The sequence below is a fragment of the Eleginops maclovinus genome, chromosome 21 (assembly GCF_036324505.1).
Source record: "Eleginops maclovinus isolate JMC-PN-2008 ecotype Puerto Natales chromosome 21, JC_Emac_rtc_rv5, whole genome shotgun sequence".
In the NCBI taxonomy this organism is placed as follows: domain Eukaryota; kingdom Metazoa; phylum Chordata; class Actinopteri; order Perciformes; family Eleginopidae; genus Eleginops; species Eleginops maclovinus.
In genome coordinates this window covers 17,519,672-17,541,817 of record NC_086369.1, presented here as the reverse complement: position 1 = coordinate 17,541,817, position 22,146 = coordinate 17,519,672, and the positions used below count along the sequence as shown (strand labels likewise).

The following is a 22,146-nucleotide window of genomic DNA, read 5'->3' as shown; positions in this document are numbered from 1 at the left end:
TGTGTGTGTGTGTGTGTGTGTGTGTGTGTGTGTGTGTGTGTGTGTGTGTGTGTGTGTGTGTGTGTGTGTGTGTGTGTGTGTGTGTGTGTGTGTGTGTGTAGCTTCCTGGACAGGCTTGATCCAGTCCGGAGGACGGACTACACCCCCACTGACCAGGTAAGAAACGGACCAATCAGCTGGCAGCCCTTTCTGAGTCCGCCCCCTCACTGTTCTTCTTCTGCTGCAGGATCTGCTGCGCTGCAGGGTTCTGACCTCCGGGATCATCGAGACCCGCTTCCAGGTGGACAAGGTCAACTTCCAGTGAGTGCTAAGCCCCACCCCTCTGTCCACCTGCACCAATCAGCTGTCCCGCTCAACAATCATAACAAAACAGACAAACTGCATTATAAAATATGTCTGTCTGTCTGTCTGTCAGCATGTTTGATGTTGGTGGACAGCGGGATGAACGCAGGAAGTGGATTCAGTGCTTCAACGGTGAGATTAGCTGCCTGTCTGATGACCTGTCTCTCCGGTGTTTTCTGATGACCTGTCTCACTGCTCAGATGTTTTCTGATGACCTGTCTCCCTGCTCAGATGTTTTCTGATGACCTGTCTCACTGCCCACATGTTGTCTGATGACCTGTCTCACTCTCAGATGTGACGGCCATTATCTTCGTGGCGGCCAGCAGCAGCTACAACATGGTGATCAGAGAGGATAACTCCACCAATCGACTGCGGGAATCTCTGGACCTCTTCAGATCCATCTGGACCAACAGGTAACATGCTGCTGTGTGATTGGCTGTAGGTAATCCTCTCTACTGTGTGATTGGCTGTAGGTAATCCTCTCTACTGTGTGATTGGCTGTAGGTAATCCTCTCTACTGTGTGATTGGCTGTAGGTAATCCTCTCTACTGTGTGATTGGCTGTAGGTAATCCTCTCTACTGTGTGATTGGCTGCAGGTTTTTAAAGACCATCTCGGTGATCTTGTTCCTGAACAAACAGGATGTGCTTGCTGACAAGATTCTGGCTGGAAATCCAAACTGGAGGATTACTTCCCTGAGTACACCAACTACCAAGTCCCTGCTGAATGTACACATATATAAATATATAGATGTACAAACACATATTTAAATATAATGCACCACATGTGGAGATGATGAATATGAATCTGTGTGCAGCTGTTCCAGATGCTGATGAAGACCCTCAAGTTACCAGAGCCAAGTTCTTCATCAGAGACGAGTTCCTGGTACAAATACACATCACGATTATCATCAGTAGTTATTCTGCAGAGTATTGTATATACCACAGGGACAGCAGAGTATTGTATATACCACAGAGGACAGCAGAGTATTGTATATACCACAGAGGACAGCAGAGTATTGTATATACCACAGAGGACAGCAGAGTATTGTGATATACCACAGAGGACAGCAGAGTATTGTATATACACAGAGGACAGCAGAGTATTGTATATACCAAGAGGACAGAAGAGTACTGTAATACCACAGAGGACAGCAGAGTATTGTATATACCACAGGGGACAGCAGAGTATTGTATATACCACAGAGGACAGCAGAGTATTGTATATACCACAGAGGACAGCAGAGTATTGTGTATACCACAGAGGACAGCAGAGTATTGTATATACCACAGGGGACAGCAGAGTATTGTATATACCACAGAGGACAGCAGAGTATTGTGTATACCACAGAGGACAGCAGAGTATTGTATATACCACAGAGGACAGCAGAGTATTGTATATACCACAGAGGACAGCAGAGTATTGTGTATACCACAGAGGACAGCAGAGTATTGTATATACCACAGAGGACAGCAGAGTATTGTATATACCACAGGGGACAGCAGAGTATTGTATATACCACAGAGGACAGCAGAGTATTGTATATACCACAGAGGACAGCAGAGTATTGTATATACCACAGAGGACAGCAGAGTATTGTGTATACCACAGAGGACAGCAGAGTATTGTATATACCACAGAGGACAGCAGAGTATTGTATATACCACAGAGGACAGCAGAGTATTGTGTATACCACAGAGGACAGCAGAGTATTGTGTATACCACAGAGGACAGCAGAGTATTGTGTATACCACAGAGGACAGCAGAGTATTGTATATACCACAGAGGACAGCAGAGTATTGTATATACCACAGAGGACAGCAGAGTATTGTATATACCACAGAGGACAGCAGAGTATTGTGTATACCACAGAGGACAGCAGAGTATTGTATATACCACAGGGGACAGCAGAGTATTGTATATACCACAGAGGACAGCAGAGTATTGTGTATACCACAGAGGACAGCAGAGTATTGTATATACCACAGAGGACAGCAGAGTATTGTATATACCACAGAGGACAGCAGAGTATTGTATATACCACAGAGGACAGCAGAGTATTGTATATACCACAGAGGACAGCAGAGTATTGTATATACCACAGAGGACAGCAGAGTATTGTATATACCACAGAGGACAGCAGAGTATTGTGTATACCACAGAGGACAGCAGAGTATTGTATATACCACAGAGGACAGCAGAGTATTGTGTATACCACAGAGGACAGCAGAGTATTGTGTATACCACAGAGGACAGCAGAGTATTGTATATACCACAGAGGACAGCAGAGTATTGTGTATACCACAGAGGACAGCAGAGTATTGTGTATACCACAGAGGACAGCAGAGTATTGTGTATACCACAGAGGACAGCAGAGTATTGTATATACCACAGAGACAGCAGAGTATTGTATATACCACAGAGGACAGCAGAGTATTGTGTATACCACAGAGGACAGCAGAGTATTGTATATACCACAGGGGACATCAGAGTATTGTATATACCACAGGGGACAGCAGAGTATTGTATATACCACAGAGGACAGCAGAGTATTGTATATACCACAGAGGACAGCAGAGTATTGTGTATACCACAGAGGACAGCAGAGTATTGTATATACCACAGAGGGACAGCAGAGTATTGTGTATACCACAGAGGACAGCAGAGTATTGTGTATACCACAGAGGACAGCAGAGTATTGTATATACCACAGAGGACAGCAGAGTATTGTGTATACCACAGAGGACAGCAGAGTATTGTGTATACCACAGAGGACAGCAGAGTATTGTGTATACCACAGAGGACAGCAGAGTATTGTATATACCACAGGGGACAGCAGAGTATTGTATATACCACAGAGGACAGCAGAGTATTGTGTATACCACAGAGGACAGCAGAGTATTGTATATACCACAGGGGACAGCAGAGTATTGTATATACCACAGAGGACAGCAGAGTATTGTGTATACCACAGAGGACAGCAGAGTATTGTATATACCACAGAGGACAGCAGAGTATTGTATATACCACAGGGGACAGCAGAGTATTGTATATACCACAGAGGACAGCAGAGTATTGTATATACCACAGAGGACAGCAGAGTATTGTATATACCACAGAGGACAGCAGAGTATTGTATATACCACAGAGGACAGCAGAGTATTGTATATACCACAGAGGACAGCAGAGTATTGTGTATACCCCAGAGGACAGCGGAGTATTGTATATACCACAGAGGACAGCAGAGTATTGTATATACCACAGGGGACAGCAGAGTATTGTATATACCACAGAGGACAGCAGAGTATTGTATATACCACAGAGGACAGCAGAGTATTGTATATACCACAGAGGACAGCGAGTATTGTATATACCACAGAGGACAGCAGAGTATTGTATATACCACAGAGGACAGCGGAGTATTGTATATACCACAGAGGACAGCAGAGTATTGTATATACCACAGGGGACAGCAGAGTATTGTATATACCACAGAGGACAGCAGAGTATTGTATATACCACAGGGGACAGCAGAGTATTTCTATATACCACAGGGGACAGCAGAGTATTCTATATACCACAGGGGACAGCAGAGTATTGTGTATACCACAGGGGACAGCAGAGTATTGTATATACCACAGAGGACAGCAGAGTATTGTGTATACCACAGGGGACAGCAGAGTATTGTGTATACCACAGAGGACAGCAGAGTATTGTGTATACCACAGGGGACAGCAGAGTATTGTATATACCACAGGGGACAGCAGAGTATTGTGTATACCACAGGGGACAGCAGAGTATTGTATATACCACAGAGGACAGCAGAGTATTGTGTATACCACAGGGGACAGCAGAGTATTGTATATACCACAGGGGACAGCAGAGTATTGTGTATACCACAGGGGACAGCAGAGTATTGTATATACCACAGAGGACAGCAGAGTATTGTGTATACCACAGGGGACAGCAGAGTATTGTGTATACCACAGGGGACAGCAGAGTATTGTGTATACCACAGGGGACAGCAGACATATTTTACTGTGATTATGGACGTCATCACTTCCTGTCCTCAGAGGATCAGCACGGCGAGTGGCGATGGGAAACACTACTGTTATCCTCACTTCACCTGCGCCATCGACACAGAGAACATCAGGCGCGTCTTCAACGACTGTCGGGACATCATCCAGCGCATGCACCTGCGGCAGTACGAGCTGCTCTGATTGGCTGCTGGGTCACTTGTAGTCATGTGACCTGAAGAAACTGGAAATATTTACACTTTGTACTGAAATTGCCAACATGTACCACTGCGTTTAATATTCAGAGATGATTTATCAGGAACAAAAGACAGACTTCCGTCTCCTGCCTTAATTTAGATTGTTCCAGGGCATTGTGGGTAGTGTCGTTCTGTCAGTGTTTAGTCTGGTTATTATATGTAGAGACGCAGCACCAGTTTACATTTAAATGATGTTTTATTCTAATTGATATTGTTTGTTTATTGTTTGTATTGTGCCTTTATACCAATAGTTGTTGTTGTTATTATTGAGCATCTCTTCCTCCATTGGCTGCTGTGCTCTGATGTCACTGGATGTAGTTGTATATTATGTTAGCTTGATTGAAAAGATAAATGTGTATATTTGCAGGTCACCAGTTCTATTAAAGAATGATTATCTCAATGGATCTTTGTCCTTCAAATGTTCAGATGGCCAACTGAAACCCAGGAGGTCTATCAGGGCGGGATGCCATTTATTCAGTAGATGCAAAAACCAAGAATAAATGAACCTTATTCAGCTTTCCCCAACAATTCATATTCAATATAACTTTATTGACAGTAACAGTGTATTTAACTTTATTGACAGTAACAGTGTATTTAACTTTATTAACAGTAACAGTGTATTTAACTTTATTGACAGTAACAGTGTATTTAACTTTATTGACAGTAACAGTGTATTTAACTTTATTGACAGTAACAGTTAGTGTATTTAACTTTATTAACAGTAACAGTGTATTTAACTTTATTGACAATAACAGTGTATTTAACTTTATTAACAGTAACAGTGTATTTAACTTTATTAACAGTAACAGTGTATTTAACTTTATTGACAATAACAGTGTATTTAACTTTATTAACAGTAACAGTGTATTTAACTTTATTGACAACAGTGTATTTAACTTTATTGACAGTAACAGTTAGTGTATTTAACTTTATTGACAGTAACAGTGTATTTAACTTTATTAACAGTAACAGTGTATTTAACTTTATTGACAGTAACAGTGTATTTAACTTTATTAACAGTAACAGTGTATTTAACTTTATTGACAGTAACAGTTAGTGTATTTAACTTTATTGACAGTAACAGTGTATTTAACTTTATTAACAGTAACAGTGTATTTAACTTTATTGACAGTAACAGTGTATTTAACTTTATTAACAGTAACAGTAACAGTGTATTTAACTTTATTGACAACAGTGTATTTAACTTTATTGACAGTAACAGTTAGTGTATTTAACTTTATTAACAGTAACAGTGTATTTAACTTTATTAACAATAACAGTGTATTTAACTTTATTGACAACAGTGTATTTAACTTTATTGACAGTAACAGTTAGTGTATTTAACTTTATTGACAGTAACAGTGTATTTAACTTATTGACAGTAACAGTGTATTTAACTTTATTGACAGTAACAGTGTATTTAACTTTATTAACAATAACAGTGTATTTAACTTTATTGACAATAACAGTGTATTTAACTTTATTGACAATAACAGTGTATTTAACTTTATTGACAACAGTGTATTTAACTTTATTGACAGTAACAGTTAGTGTATTTAACTTTATTGACAGTAACAGTGTATTTAACTTTATTGACAATAACAGTGTATTTAACTTTATTGACAATAACAGTGTATTTAACTTTATTGACAGTAACAGTGTATTTAACTTTATTGACAATAACAGTGTATTTAACTTTATTGACAATAACAGTGTATTTAACTTTATTGACAGTAACAGTGTATTTAACTTTATTGACAGTAACAGTGTATTTAACTTTATTGACAGTAACAGTGTATTTAACTTTATTGACAGTAACAGTTAGTGTATTTAACTTTATTGACAGTAACAGTGTATTTAACTTTATTGACAATAACAGTGTATTTAACTTTATTGACAGTAACAGTGTATTTAACTTTATTGACAATAACAGTGTATTTAACTTTATTGACAGTAACAGTGTATTTAACTTTATTAACAATAACAGTTAGTGTATTTAACTTTATTGACAGTAACAGTTAGTGTATTTAACTTTATTGACAGTAACAGTAACAGTGTATTTAACTTTATTGACAATAACAGTTAGTGTATTTAACTTTATTGACAGTAACAGTGTATTTAACTTTATTGACAATAACAGTGTATTTAACTTTATTGACAATAACAGTTAGTGTATTTAACTTTATTGACAATAACAGTGTATTTAACTTTATTGACAATAACAGTTAGTGTATTTAACTTTATTGACAATAACAGTGTATTTAACTTTATTGACAGTAACAGTGTATTTAACTTTATTGACAATAACAGTAACAGTTAGTGTATTTAACTTTATTGACAGTAACAGTGTATTTAACTTTATTGACAATAACAGTGTATTTAACTTTATTAACAATAACAGTGTATTTAACTTTATTGACAATAACAGTGTATTTAACTTTATTGACAACAGTGTATTTAACTTTATTAACAATAACAGTGTATTTAACTTTATTGACAACAGTGTATTTAACTTTATTAACAATAACAGTGTATTTAACTTTATTAACAATAACAGTGTATTTAACTTTATTGACAGTAACAGTGTATTTAACTTTATTAACAGTAACAGTTAGTGTATTTAACTTTATTGACAGTAACAGTGTATTTAACTTTATTGACAGTAACAGTGTATTTAACTTTATTGACAATAACAGTGTATTTAACTTTATTGACAATAACAGTGTATTTAACTTTATTGACAGTAACAGTGTATTTAACTTTATTGACAATAACAGTGTATTTAACTTTATTGACAGTAACAGTGTATTTAACTTTATTGACAATAACAGTGTATTTAACTTTATTGACAGTAACAGTGTATTTAACTTTATTGACAGTAACAGTGTATTTAACTTTATTGACAGTAACAGTGTATTTAACTTTATTGACAATAACAGTGTATTTAACTTTATTGACAGTAACAGTGTATTTAACTTTATTGACAATAACAGTGTATTTAACTTTATTGACAGTAACAGTGTATTTAACTTTATTGACAATAACAGTGTATTTAACTTTATTGACAGTAACAGTGTATTTAACTTTATTGACAGTAACAGTAACAGTGTATTTAACTTTATTGACAATAACAGTTAGTGTATTTAACTTTATTGACAGTAACAGTGTATTTAACTTTATTGACAATAACAGTGTATTTAACTTTATTGACAATAACAGTTAGTGTATTTAACTTTATTGACAATAACAGTGTATTTAACTTTATTGACAATAACAGTTAGTGTATTTAACTTTATTGACAATAACAGTGTATTTAACTTTATTGACAGTAACAGTGTATTTAACTTTATTGACAATAACAGTAACAGTTAGTGTATTTAACTTTATTGACAGTAACAGTGTATTTAACTTTATTGACAATAACAGTTAGTGTATTTAACTTTATTGACAATAACAGTGTATTTAACTTTATTGACAATAACAGTTAGTGTATTTAACTTTATTGACAATAACAGTGTATTTAACTTTATTGACAGTAACAGTGTATTTAACTTTATTGACAATAACAGTAACAGTTAGTGTATTTAACTTTATTGACAGTAACAGTGTATTTAACTTTATTGACAGTAACAGTGTATTTAACTTTATTGACAATAACAGTGTATTTAACTTTATTGACAATAACAGTGTATTTAACTTTATTGACAGTAACAGTGTATTTAACTTTATTGACAATAACAGTAACAGTGTATTTAACTTTATTGACAGTAACAGTGTATTTAACTTTATTGACAGTAACAGTTAGTGTATTTAACTTTATTGACAGTAACAGTGTATTTAACTTTATTGACAATAACAGTAACAGTGTATTTAACTTTATTGACAATAACAGTTAGTGTATTTAACTTTATTGACAATAACAGTGTATTTAACTTTATTGACAATAACAGTGTATTTAACTTTATTGACAATAACAGTGTATTTAACTTTATTGACAGTAACAGTGTATTTAACTTTATTGACAGTAACAGTGTATTTAACTTTATTGACAGTAACAGTGTATTTAACTTTATTAACAGTAACAGTTAGTGTATTTAACTTTATTGACAGTAACAGTTAGTGTATTTAACTTTATTGACAGTAACAGTGTATTTAACTTTATTAACAATAACAGTGTATTTAACTTTATTGACAATAACAGTGTATTTAACTTTATTGACAATAACAGTGTATTTAACTTTATTGACAATAACAGTGTATTTAACTTTATTAACAATGCGCCAAACACACAGCACTGCGCATGCGCAGCCCCCCTGTGAGCAGGCCATAGAGAAGCAGCCATGTTGTTTCACTCTCCAGACCTACTTAACTTTTACAAACTGTTCACATTAATAACGTTTAAATAACACTTTACGAACAATAACGAACTGTTATTGTTAATAAAGTTAAATACACTGTTACTGTCAATAAAGTTAAATACACTGTTATTGTTAATAAAGTTAAATACACTGTTATTGTTAATAAAGTTAAATACACTGTTACTGTCAATAAAGTTAAATACACTAACTGTTACTGTTAATAAAGTTAAATACACTGTTATTGTTAATAAAGTTAAATACACTGTTACTGTCAATAAAGTTAAATACACTAACTGTTACTGTTAATAAATTTAAATACACTGTTACTGTCAATAAAGTTAAATACACTGTTATTGTTAATAAAGTTAAATACACTGTTACTGTCAATAAAGTTAAATACACTAACTGTTATTGTTAATAAAGTTAAATACACTGTTATTGTTAATATAGTTAAAAACACTTAACTGTTATTGTCAATAAAGTTAAATACACTGTTATTGTGAATAAAGTTAAATACACTGTTATTGTTAATAAAGTTAAATACACTGTTACTGTCAATAAAGTTAAATACACTAACTGTTACTGTTAATAAAGTTAAATACACTGTTACTGTTAATAAAGTTAAATACACTGTTATTGTCAATAAAGTTAAATACACTAACTGTTATTGTTAATAAAGTTAAATACACTGTTACTGTCAATAAAGTTAAATACACTGTTATTGTCAATAAAGTTAAATACACTGTTATTGTTAATAAAGTTAAATACACTGTTACTGTCAATAAAGTTAAATACACTGTTACTGTCAATAAAGTTAAATACACTAACTGTTACTGTCAATAAAGTTAAATACACTGTTATTGTCAATAAAGTTAAATACACTGTTACTGTTAATAAAGTTAAATACACTGTTACTGTCAATAAAGTTAAATACACTGACTGTTACTACAATACTCTGCTGTCCTCTGTGGTATATACAATACTCTGCTGTCCTCTGTGGTATATACAATACTCCGCTGTCCTCTGGGGTATACACAATACTCTGCTGTCCTCTGTGGTATATACAATACTCTGCTGTCCCCTGTGGTATATACAATACTCTGCTGTCCTCTGTGGTATATACAATACTCTGCTGTCCTCTGTGGTATATACAATACTCTGCTGTCCTCTGTGGTATATACAATACTCTGCTGTCCCCTGTGGTATACACAATACTCTGCTGTCCCCTGTGGTATATACAATACTCTGCTGTCCTCTGTGGTATACACAATACTCTGCTGTCCTCTGTGGTATATACAATACTCTGCTGTCCCCTGTGGTATACACAATACTCTGCTGTCCTCTGTGGTATACACAATACTCTGCTGTCCTCTGTGGTATATACAATACTCTGCTGTCCCCTGTGGTATATACAATACTCTGCTGTCCTCTGTGGTATATACAATACTCTGCTGTCCTCTGTGGTATATACAATACTCTGCTGTCCTCTGTGGTATATACAATACTCTGCTGTCCTCTGTGGTATATACAATACTCTGCTGTCCCCTGTGGTATATACAATACTCTGCTGTCCCCTGTGGTATATACAATACTCTGCTGTCCTCTGTGGTATACACAATACTCTGCTGTCCTCTGTGGTATACACAATACTCTGCTGTCCTCTGTGGTACATACAATACTCTGCTGTCCTCTGTGGTATATACAATACTCTGCTGTCCCCTGTGGTATATACAATACTCTGCTGTCCTCTGTGGTATACACAATACTCTGCTGTCCTCTGTGGTATATACAATACTCTGCTGTCCCCTGTGGTATATACAATACTCTGCTGTCCTCTGTGGTATACACAATACTCTGCTGTCCTCTGTGGTATATACAATACTCTGCTGTCCTCTGTGGTATATACAATACTCTGCTGTCCTCTGTGGTATACACAATACATAACAGTGTATTTAACTTTATTAACAATAACAGTGTATTTAACTTTATTGACAGTAACAGTTAGTGTATTTAACTTTATTGACAATAACAGTGTATTTAACTTTATTGACAGTAACAGTGTATTTAACTTTATTGACAATAACAGTGTATTTAACTTTATTGACAGTAACAGTTAGTGTATTTAACTTTATTGACAATAACAGTGTATTTAACTTTATTGACAGTAACAGTGTATTTAACTTTATTAACAGTAACAGTGTATTTAACTTTATTGACAATAACAGTGTATTTAACTTTATTGACAGTAACAGTTAGTGTATTTAACTTTATTGACAGTAACAGTGTATTTAACTTTATTGACAGTAACAGTGTATTTAACTTTATTAACAATAACAGTGTATTTAACTTTATTGACAATAACAGTGTATTTAACTTTATTGACAGTAACAGTGTATTTAACTTTATTAACAATAACAGTGTATTTAACTTTATTGACAGTAACAGTGTATTTAACTTTATTAACAGTAACAGTTAGTGTATTTAACTTTATTGACAGTAACAGTGTATTTAACTTTATTAACAATAACAGTGTATTTAACTTTATTCACAATAACAGTGTATTTAACTTTATTGACAATAACAGTGTATTTCACTTCATTGACAATAACAGTTAAGTGTTTTTAACTATATTAACAATAACAGTGTATTTAACTTTATTAACAATAACAGTGTATTTAACTTTATTGACAGTAACAGTGTATTTAACTTTATTAACAATAACAGTTCGTTATTGTTCGTAAAGTGTTATTTAAACGTTATTAATGTGAACAGTTTGTAAAAGTTAAGTAGGTCTGGAGAGTGAAACAACATGGCTGCTTCTCTATGGCCTGCTCACAGGGGGGCTGCGCATGCGCAGTGCTGTGTGTTTGGCGCGCAGCCTGCGTGCCCCTGCAGTGTGAGCGCGAGCTTCCTGTGCGCGTCCTCATCAACAACAACAACAACCGGACAAAGTCTGCTTCCGGTACTGAGAGGACAGACCAAGACATACCAAGAGGACCGGAGAGAGGACTCTACCGTCACGGTAAGAGCTGCTGCCCGCGCGCTGCTCTTGCTCCGCTCTCCGTGTCCGCGCGGATGGCTGCGCGTTCATGGCGGCTCGAGCCCCGACTCGTTACCGAGGCCCGCGCCGCTGCCCGCGTGCCTGTGAGAAGGGCCCGGGGACGGCGGGGAAGCGCGCGGCTGTTGGTAGATAACAAACACCCGGTCCCCTGTCTCCGTTAACCCGGTGTTAATTTAACCCTGTGGACCGGAGATACGAGAGACATCTTGTAGCTAGAGTAGCAGAAGGCCTGTCCGCCATTTAAACACACTCTCTGCTACCTAAAGGCTAATTGTCGCAGGGTTAACCGGCTGCTGTACACCGCGAGTTAACACACCGCTAGTTAAACGCAGTCACACACATCTGCCTCAGGGTTCAGTGTTGAACTAGCTGTTAGCTTGTTAGCTCCACAGTCTAACAGCTAAATTGCGGCTCTGATGCTAAACAAAGGCATTCTGGATGCTAGCAGCTAGCTGCTGTCCCATCGGCTCATAAAGCAGCAAGAAGCGTGTTCACGCTCATGCGCGTGTGCACGCTGTGTTAGAGGTACATGCACTCTACACGTTTCCTTCATCTGACTGTATAAGTGAGGTCCAGAACCAATCACAGAAACACACATGCTTTAATCTGCTACAGGATGACCAGCTGTATCCTTAGCTCTGACTCTTCTCTCTAACCATGGCAGCATCATGTCTTCCAGCTGTTGGATCAGTAGACTCATTATTCAGCTCACAGTATTCTGGTGAGGGATTCCTCTGTGTGTCAGAGGTCTGAAACACTGCAGATACACCAGGAAACCTCATCCCTTCCAAATAAGACCTGATAATATGTAACATCTTATTTACCTGCAAACTGATCGCTGTGTCCAGTAGATATTATGTAATACTGTGTGTGTGTGTATGTGTGTGTGTGTGTGTGTGTGTGTGTGTGTGTCAGATGGCGGAGACGGTGAAGTACGTGGACGACGACCACAGGAGCATCTTCCTGAAGCTGCTGAATGAGCAGCGTCTGGAGGGCGAACACTGCGACATCGCCGTGGTCGTGGAGGATGTAAAGTTCCGCGCTCACCGCTGTGTCCTCGCTGCCTGCTCCAACTACTTCAAAAAGCTTTTCAAGAAGCATGAGGTACACGCACACACCATATCCCCCGTCTCTGTGAACCCAGGCCTTCCTCCTCAGGCTCTGTTGATCAAAGTGGAATAAAACTGATTGAGTTTCATATGTGATAAATACCAATTGGATCTTGAATCAACTTTCTATTAGCTGCTGACCCCCCCCCTGTGTGTGTGTGTGTGTGTGTGTGTGTGTGTGTGTGTGTGTGTGTGTGTGTGTGTGTGTGTGTGTGTGTGTGTGTGTGTGTGTGTGTGTGTGTGTGTGTGTGTGTGTGTGTCATCAGGTGGACAACTCCTCCGTCATAGAAATCGACTTCATCCGCTCAGACATCTTTGAGGAGGTTCTGAACTACATGTACACCGCCAAGATCTCCGTCAAGAAGAGGGACGTCAACCTCATGATGTCATCGGGACAAATCCTCGGCATCCGCTTCCTGGACAAGCTCTGCTCACAGGTAAACATACACACAAAGGTAAACACCTGTAGTGTTACCTGTGGGTCAGGTAAAGCTCCTGCTTTGTTTCCTCAGAAACGAGACGTGTCTTCAGAAGAGAAGGAGAAGTTTCCCTACGACATTGTGAAGATGGCTCTGCCGCCAGAGGCTCAGCTGGCTGCTAATGCAGAGGTACCAATTAATCAATAAATAACCAGTTAACGAGTCCCTCATCTTCCTGCTCTATAACGGGTCCCTCATCTTCCTGCTCTATAACGAGTCCCTCATCTTCCTGCTCTATATGGGTCCCTCAACCTCCTGCTCTATAACGAGCACATGAATGTGTGCAGGTGCTTGGGGAGCATGATGACACGCCCTCGGCTGATGATCTCGTGGAGGCATCGGCCAATCAGCATCTAGAGAAGTCTCCGAATGCAGTACTGCGTGTTCAGGAAGCCATCCTGAAAGAACTGACCAATGAGGATGTGCACAAGGTACACACTCACACACACAGCAGGAACTCCCCCAATACAAGTGCCACAGGTAAATTGAACATCTGCGTTCTAGGTGACCTGCTACGACCAGGACGTGGTGGGGGAGATGGAAGCGGAGCCTAAAGATCTGGGGGAGGGGCATCACGCCACCCAGACGCTTACGTTTGCAGACAGCATCGGGGGGGAGGTGAAGGACGAGCAGCCCCCCGGGTGGTCCACCGCCACCACAGACATGAAGTTTGAATACCTGCTTTACGGTCACCGAGAGCAGCTCGCCTGCCAGGTGTGCGGGAAGACCTTCTTGGATGAGAGCAGACTCAGGTATGTACTACTCACTTGCACGACTAACCTGTACTACTCACCTGACCTACTCACTTGTCAGTAGCACACCTGTACACTTACACACCTGAACAACACACTTGTACAAAAACACACCTGTACGTTAACACACTTCTTTAACACACCTGTACACTAACACAACTGGCCTCTCTGTCTTCAGGAAACATGAGAAGCTTCACTCTGCAGAGCGACCGTTCGTCTGTGAGATCTGCACCAAAGCTTTCACCACCCAGGCTCACCTGAAAGGTAAACACACCTGTCCTCAGGTACATTCACCTGAAGGTAAAAGCACACCGGTCCCCATTAAGGTAAAAACACACCTGTCCCCATAAAGGTAAAAGCACACCTATCTCCATAAAGGTAAAAGCACACCTGTCCTCATAAAGGTAAAAACACACCTGTCCCCATAAAGGTAAAAGCACACCTGTCCTCATAAAGGTAAAAACACACCTGTCCCCATAAAGGTAAAAGCACACCTGTCCTCATAAAGGTAAAAACACACCTGTCCCCATAAAGGTAAAAGCACACCTGTCCTCATAAAGGTAAAAACACACCTGTCCCCATAAAGGTAAAAACACACCTGTCCCCATAAAGGTAAAAGCACACCTGTCCCCATAAAGGTAAAAACACACGCTCTGCCCCTTGCCTGTACATTTCAGAACACCTGAAGATCCACACAGGCTACAAACCGTACAGGTGCGACGTTTGTGGGAAGTCTTTTATTCGAGCGCCGGACCTTAAGAAGCACGAACGAGTCCACAGCAACGAGAGACCGTTTGCCTGCCAGATGTGTGACAAGGTGAGCTCACCTCTCTGTCTCTCACCAGACTTTCTCACCTGTCTTACCTTTCTGTCTCTCACCTGACTTTCTCACCTGTCTTACCTGTCTGTCTCTTACTATCTGCAGGCCTTTAAACACAAGTCTCACCTGAAGGATCATGAGAGGAGACACAGAGGAGAGAAACCCTTTGTCTGTCACTCTTGCACCAAGGCATTTGCCAAGGTAACCCTAACCCTACTACCCTAATACCACTACTACTATAACTAGTAATACTACTGATACTAATACTAATACCACTACTACTATAACTAGTAATACAACTGATACTAATACTACTACCACTACTACTATAACTAGTAATACTACTGATACTAATACCACTACTACTATAACTAGTAATACTACTGATAATAATACTAATACCACTACTACTATAACTAGTAATACTACTGATACTAATACTAATACCACTACTACTATAACTAGTAATACTACTGATACTGATACTACTACCACTACTACTATAACTAGTAATACTACTGATACTAATACCACTACTACTATAACTAGTAATACTACTGATACTAATACTAATACCACTACTACTATAACTAGTAATACTACTGATACTAATACTAATACCACTACTACTATAACTAGTAATACTACTGATAATAATACTAATACCACTACTACTATAACTAGTAATACAACTGATACTAATACTACTACCACTACTACTATAACTAGTAATACTACTGATACTAATACCACTACTACTATAACTAGTAATACTACTGATACTAATACTAATACCACTACTACTATAACTAGTAATACTACTGATACTAATACTAATACCACTACTACTATAACTAGTATACAACTGATACTAATACCACTACCACTACTACTATAACTAGTAATACAACTGATACTAATACCACTACTACTATAACTAGTATACTACTGATACTAATACCACTACTACTATAACTAGTAATACTACTGATACTAATACTAATACCACTACTACTATAACTAGTAATACTACTGATACTAATACCACTACCACTACTACTATAACTAGTAATACAACTGATACTAATACCACTACCACTACTACTATAACTAGTAATACAACTGATACTACTACCACTACTACTATAACTAGTAATACTACTGATACTAATACCACTACTACTATAACTAGTAATACTACTGATACTAATACTAATACCACTACTACTATAACTAGTAATACTACTGATACGAATACCACTACTACTATAACTAGTAATACTACTGATACTAATACCACTACTACTATAACTAGTAATACTAATGATACTAATACTAATACCACTACTACTATAACTAGTAATACAACTGATACTAATACTAATACCACTACTACTATAACTAGTAATACTACTGATACTAATACCTCTATAACTAGTAATACTACTGATACTAATACCACTACTACTATAACTAGTAATACTAATGATACTAATACTAATACCACTACTACTATAACTAGTAATACAACTGATACTAATACCACTACTACTATAACTAGTAATACTACTGATACTAATACCACTACCTCTATAACTAGTAATACTACTGATACTAATACTAATACCACTACTACTATAACTAGTAATACTACTGATACTAATACTAATACCACTACTACTATAACTAGTAATACTACTGATACTAATACTAATACCACTACTACTATAACTAGTAATACTACTGATACTAATACTAATACCACTACTACTATAACTAGTAATACTACTGATACTAATACTAATACCACTACTACTATAACTAGTAATACTACTGATACTAATACCACTACTACTATAACTAGTAATACTACTGATACTGATACTAATACCACTACTACTATAACTAGTAATACTACTGATACTGATACTAATACCACTACTACTATAACTAGTAATACTGCTGATACTAATACCACTACTACTATAACTAGTAATACTACTGATACTAATACCACTACTACTATAACTAGTAATACTACTGATACTAATACTAATACCACTACCTCTATAACTAGTAATACTACTGATACTGATACTAATAACACTACTACTACAACTAGTAATACTACTGATACTAATACGAATACCACTACTACTATAACTAGTAATACTACTGATACTAATACCACTACTACTATAACTAGTAATACTACTGATACTAATACTAATACCACTACTACTATAACTAGTAATACTACTGATACTAATACTACTACTACTATAACTAGTAATACTACTGATACTAATACCACTACCTCTATAACTAGTAATACTACTGATACTGATACTAATAACACTACTACTACAACTAGTAATACTACTGATACTAATACGAATACCACTACTACTATAACTAGTAATACTACTGATACTAATACCACTACTACTATAACTAGTAATACAACTGATACTAATACTAATACCACTACTACTATAACTAGTAATACTACTGATACTAATACCACTACTACTATAACTAGTAATACTACTGATACTAATACCACTACTACTATAACTAGTAATACTACTGATACTAATACCACTACTACTATAACTAGTAATACTACTATAACTAGTAATACTACTGATACTAATACTAATACCACTACTACTATAACTAGTAATACTACTGATACTAATACCACTACTACTATAACTAGTAATACTACTGATACTAATACCACTACTACTATAACTAGTAATACTACTGATACTAATACCACTACTACTATAACTAGTAATACTACTATAACTAGTAATTCTACTGATACTAATACTAATACCACTACTACTATAACTAGTAATACTACTGATACTAATACTACTACTACTATAACTAGTAATACTACTGATACTAATACTAATACCACTACCTCTATAACTAGTAATACTACTGATACTAATACCACTACTACTATAACTAGTAATACTACTGATACTAATACCACTACTACTATAACTAGTAATACTACTGATACTGATACTAATAACACTACTACTACAACTAGTAATACTACTGATACTAATACTAATACCACTACCTCTATAACTAGTAATACTACTGATACTGATACTAATAACACTACTACTACAACTAGTAATACTACTGATACTAATACGAATACCACTACTACTATAACTAGTAATACTACTGATACTAATACCACTACTACTATAACTAGTAATACTACTGATACTAATACTAATACCACTACTACTATAACTAGTAATACTACTGATACTAATACCACTACTACTATAACTAGTAATACTACTGATACTAATACCACTACTACTATAACTAGTAATACTACTGATACTAATACCACTACTACTATAACTAGTAATACTACTGATACTAATACTAATACCACTACTACTATAACTAGTAATACTACTGATACTAATACCACTACTACTATAACTAGTAATACTACTGATACTAATACCACTACTACTATAACTAGTAATACTACTATAACTAGTAATTCTACTGATACTAATACTAATACCACTACTACTATAACTAGTAATACTACTGATACTAATACCACTACTACTATAACTAGTAATACTACTATAACTAGTAATTCTACTGATACTAATACTAATACCACTACTACTATAACTAGTAATACTACTGATACTAATACCACTACTACTATAACTAATAATACTACTGATACTAATACCACTACTACTATAACTAGTAATACTACTATAACTAGTAATTCTACTGATACTAATACTAATACCACTACTACTATAACTAGTAATACTACTGATACTAATACCACTACTACTATAACTAGTAATACTACTATAACTAGTAATTCTACTGATACTAATACTAATACCACTACTACTATAACTAGTAATACTACTGATACTGATACTAATACCACTACTACTATAACTAGTAATACTACTGATACTACTGGCTCTGATATAAGTTCACTGTCCCTCCGTGTCTCCAGGCGTCAGACCTGAAGCGCCACGAGAACAACATGCACAGTGAGAGGAAACAGCTGAACCCCCTGCAGAGCGACACAGAGACCCTGCAGGCCGCCGCCATGGCTGCTGAAGAGCAACATCTGGAGAACATCAGCTGCTCCTAACATCTGGAGAACATCAGCTGCTGAGGAACAACATCTAGAGAACATCAGCTGCTGAGGAACAACATCTAGAGAACATCAGCTGCTGAGGAACAACATCTAGAGAACATCAGCTGCTGAGGAACAACATCTAGAGAACATCAGCTGCTGAGGAACAACATCTAGAGAACCTCAGCTGCTCCTAACATCTGGAGAACATCAGCTGCTGAGGAACAACATCTAGAGAACATCAGCTGCTGAAGAACAACATCTAGAGAACATCAGCTGCTAATAACATCTGGAGAACATCAGCTGCTGAGGAACAACATCTAGAGAACATCAGCTGCTGAGGAACAACATCTAGAGAACATCAGCTGCTGAGGAACAACATCTAGAGAACATCAGCTGCTGAGGAACAACATCTAGAGAACCTCAGCTGCTCCTAACATCTGGAGAACATCAGCTGCTGAGGAACAACATCTAGAGAACATCAGCTGCTGAAGAACAACATCTAGAGAACATCAGCTGCTAATAACATCTGGAGAACATCAGCTGCTAATAACATCTGGAGAACATCAGCTGCTAATAACATCTGGAGAACATCAGCTGCTAATAACATCTCGAGAACATCAGCTGCTGAGGAACAACATCTAAAGAACATCAGCTGCTGAGGAACAACATCTAAAGAACATCAGCTGCTCCTAACATCTGGAGAACATCAGCTGCTGAGGAACAACATCTAGAGAACATCAGCTGTGAATAACATCTGGAGAACATCAGCTGCCAATAACATCTGGAGAACATCAGCTGCCAATAACATCTGGAGAACATCAGCTGCTAATAACATCTGGAGAACATCAGCTGCCAATAACATCTGGAGAACATCAGCTGCTCATAACATCTGGAGAACATCAGCTGCTCATAACATCTGGAGAACATCAGCTGCTAATAACAACCAGAGAACATCAGCTGCTTATAACAACCAGAGAACATCAGCTGCTAATAACATCTGGAGAACATCAGCTGCTAATAACATCTGGAGAACATCAGCTGCTAATAACATTACCACTCAGCTGCTGAGGAACAACATCTAGAAACATCAGCTGCTAATAACATCTGGAGAACATCAGCTGCTGAGGAACAACATCTAGAAACATCAGCTGCTAATAACAACCAGAGAACATCAGCTGATCCTAACATATGGAGAACATCAGCTGCTCATAACAACCAGAGAACATCAGCTGCTGAGGAACAACATCTGCTGGAGAATATCAGATGCTCAGGAGCAACATCTGGAGAACATCAGCTGCTAATAACATCTGGAGAACATCAGCTGCTAATAACAACCGCAGAACATCAGCTGCTGAGGAACAGCATCTGGAGAACATCAGCTGCTAATAACAACCAGAGAACATCAGCTGCTCATAACATCTGGAGAACATCCGCTGTTCATAACATCTGGAGAACATCAGCTGCTCCAAAGATCTGGAGAACATCAGCTGCTCATAACATCTGGAGAACATCAGCTGCTCCGAAGATCTGGAGAACATCCGCTGTTCATAACATCTGGAGAACATCAGCTGCTCCGAAGATCTAGAGAACATCAGCTGCTCCGAAGATCTGGAGAACATCAGCTGTTCATAACATCTGGAGAACATCAGCTGTTCATAACATCTGGAGAACATCAGCTGCTCCGAAGATCTGGAGAACATCTGTTCCTGTATTATCAACATTTTCAGTTTTTTGTTTTTAAAGCAGTGGTTAGTTTTTTGTCTTTGATCTGAACTGATGATCTAAGCAATCATGTGACTGACACGTGACGAACATATGACTGACACGTGACGAGGATGTGATGAACATATGACTAACACGTGACGAACATGTGACTGACAAGTGACGAACATGTGATGACATGTGACTGACACATGGTGAACATGTCTGTGTAGTTTTTGTATTTTATTTGAGGGTTTGTGTTTGTGTTTATAAACTGCAGATGCTCAGTTTAATGAGCAGAGCTGCTCCGTTTTAACGACTGCTCATTTCATCTCACATTCACCATAACATACACTAACATACACATACACCATAACATACACATACATACACCATAACATACATACACCATAACACTAACATACACATACATACACCATACACTAACATACACATACACCATAACATACACCATAACATACACCATAACATACATATACACCATAACACTAACATACATACACCATAACATACACATACACCATAACATACATATACACCATAACACTAACATACACATACATACACCATACACTAACATACACATACACCATAACACTAACATACACATACACCATAACATACACTAACATACACCATAACATACATATACACCATAACACTAACATACACATACATACACCATAACACTAACATACACATACATACACCATAACACTAACATACACATACATACACCATAACACCAACATACACATACATACACATACATACACCATAACATACACATACATACACATACATACACCATAACATACACATACATACACCATAACATACACCATAACATACACATACATACACCATAACATACACCATAACATACACATACATACACCATAACATACACATACATACACCATAACACCAACATACACATACATACACATACATACACCATAACATACACATACATACACCATAACATACACATACATACACATACATACACTACCATACACCAACATACACATACATACACCATAACATACACATACATACA

The 22,146-nt window shown here is 37.0% G+C and overlaps 2 protein-coding genes across 3 annotated transcripts in view; both read left to right on the top strand.

Annotated features, from left to right (window-relative positions):
- LOC134883753 (guanine nucleotide-binding protein G(olf) subunit alpha-like) overlaps positions 1-5,142 on the top strand; it is a 10,979-nt gene extending 5,837 nt beyond the window's left edge. Inside the window, 8 exon segments of the mRNA XM_063912158.1 lie at positions 102-156; positions 227-300; positions 416-474; positions 635-755; positions 940-1,010; positions 1,013-1,069; positions 1,159-1,226; positions 4,415-5,142. Of these exon segments, the coding sequence (XP_063768228.1) occupies positions 102-156; positions 227-300; positions 416-474; positions 635-755; positions 940-1,010; positions 1,013-1,069; positions 1,159-1,226; positions 4,415-4,561 (652 nt within the window). The 3' untranslated portion in view covers positions 4,562-5,142.
- Positions 5,143-11,819: 6,677 nt separating this feature from the next.
- Positions 11,820-21,378, top strand: zbtb14 (zinc finger and BTB domain containing 14). Of its 2 annotated transcripts, XM_063912782.1 has the most exons (10): positions 11,820-11,994; positions 12,949-13,137; positions 13,409-13,579; positions 13,655-13,750; positions 13,909-14,052; positions 14,126-14,373; positions 14,552-14,637; positions 15,051-15,190; positions 15,299-15,394; positions 19,233-21,378. In XM_063912782.1, exons 2-10 carry the CDS (start codon positions 12,949-12,951, stop codon positions 19,371-19,373), a joined length of 1,311 nt encoding a protein of 436 aa, XP_063768852.1. In that variant the 5' UTR covers positions 11,820-11,994; the 3' UTR covers positions 19,374-21,378. The 2 variants fall into 2 exon arrangements, with proteins under 2 accessions (XP_063768852.1, XP_063768851.1); XM_063912781.1 differs by having other exon boundaries at positions 13,409-13,750.
- The last annotated feature ends 768 nt before the right edge of the window (positions 21,379-22,146 follow it).

Coding starts and splice junctions, on each gene's coding strand:
- zbtb14 (XM_063912781.1), top strand. CDS start 12,949: ATGGCGGAGACGGTGAAGTACGTGGACGACGACCACAGGAGCATCTTC. Junction 13,138..13,408: donor AGCTTTTCAAGAAGCATGAG/GTACACGCACAC, acceptor GTGTGTCATCAG/GTGGACAACTCCTCCGTCAT. Junction 14,374..14,551: donor TTGGATGAGAGCAGACTCAG/GTATGTACTACT, acceptor CTCTGTCTTCAG/GAAACATGAGAAGCTTCACT.